We start from the raw sequence: 1,260 nt of genomic DNA on the forward strand, positions 1-1,260 counted from the left end.
TCTAGGAGAGTCTTACCTTCAAGCTGGATAGTAATCCGAAACTTCTAGGTTTGCAAGTTATTTCCCTCAAAGCATTAAAGATGATCATAGCAAAACAGTAACGCATCTTGTCAGGACACCAAGCGATCTTTAGCCCCTCCCATCAACCGACTACTGCCTAATAGAAGGAAGGGTTTTAATTTCCGGCAAAATTTTCTCCTCACAGCTGAGAATCTGCGAAATTCGGCTTTTAGAGGGGGAAAAAAGAGGGGAGGGACCAAAAGGACCCCAGGGGAAAAGGAGGGGAAAGCGGTACAAGACAGAGTCGTCGAGGCAGAGACGAGCGAGACCTGGGTTCGGACTGACTCGGTGTCTGGAGTGAAGGTTCCTCTCAGACATTCACTGGGCCCCCGAGTTCACGCAGGCGACAACTCGAAGACCCTCCCCTCACAGCTTGCTCCGCCACTAACTACGCCCGAAGGACCTGTGACCTCCAAAACGGGTATGCTAGGCGATTCCCCACACAACTTCGGCTAGAAATTCGAGCTTTTGATTGGTTCTTGGAGATATCCCTCAGCGTGGCTCGCCCAATGGAGGGCCAGACCGCTCCGCCCCTTCCCCGCCCCCCAAGGAGAGCCCGCCCCTGCCCCGCGCCCGGGAGCGGAGGAGAGTAAATACAACAGGAGCGCAAAATGGCGGAACCGCCGAGCCTAATGCAAGGCACCCCCGCCGCCGTCTCGGAGAAAGAATCGTTTGGCAAACTGCAAGCCCCATCCCGGGACCCGCCGGGTCCTCTGTCCGCCAAGAAGATCCGGACTGAGGAGAAGAAGGCGCCGCGTAGACTGAACGGAGAAGGAGCGAGCAGCGGTAACAGCAGGCAGCTGCAGTCTCCCGCCGCACCTTCGCCTCAGAGCTATGGCAGCCCTGGGTCTTGGAGCTTTGCCGCTCTGTCCGCTGCCCCCTCCCCGTCGTCTGCTCGGAGCAATTTCTCCTTCTCCGCTGGCACGGCCGTCCCCTCCTCTGTCTCTGCTTCCTCCTCTCAGCCGGTGCCGCGCAAACTGCTGGTGCCTCCTACGCTGCTACACGCTCAGCCTCACCATCTCCTGGTGCCCGCCGCCGCCGCCTCGGCCAGCGCCAAGCCGCGCAGACCCAAGGAGAAGCGAGAGAAGGAAAGAAGGAGGCACGGTCTTGGCGGGGCGGGCGAAGCTGGCGGGGCCTCCCGCGAGGAGAACGGGGAGATGAAGGCGCTGCCGCGAGGTGGGTGCCGAAGCCGGCAGGGGG

General features: G+C 60.2%; 1 protein-coding gene across 1 annotated transcript in view; it reads left to right on the forward strand.

Moving 5' to 3' along the window:
- Positions 1-615: 615 nt before the first annotated feature.
- RSBN1L (round spermatid basic protein 1-like) overlaps positions 616-1,260 on the forward strand; it is an 88,975-nt gene continuing 88,330 nt past the window's right edge. Inside the window, exon 1 of the mRNA XM_010848095.1 lies at positions 616-1,236. Within this exon, the coding sequence (XP_010846397.1) occupies positions 672-1,236 (565 nt within the window). The 5' untranslated portion in view covers positions 616-671. The remainder of the gene's footprint in view (positions 1,237-1,260) is intronic.

The sequence above is a fragment of the Bison bison genome, unplaced genomic scaffold, assembly GCF_000754665.1.
Source record: "Bison bison bison isolate TAMUID 2011002044 unplaced genomic scaffold, Bison_UMD1.0 scf7180017864260, whole genome shotgun sequence".
Lineage (NCBI taxonomy): Eukaryota > Metazoa > Chordata > Mammalia > Artiodactyla > Bovidae > Bison > Bison bison.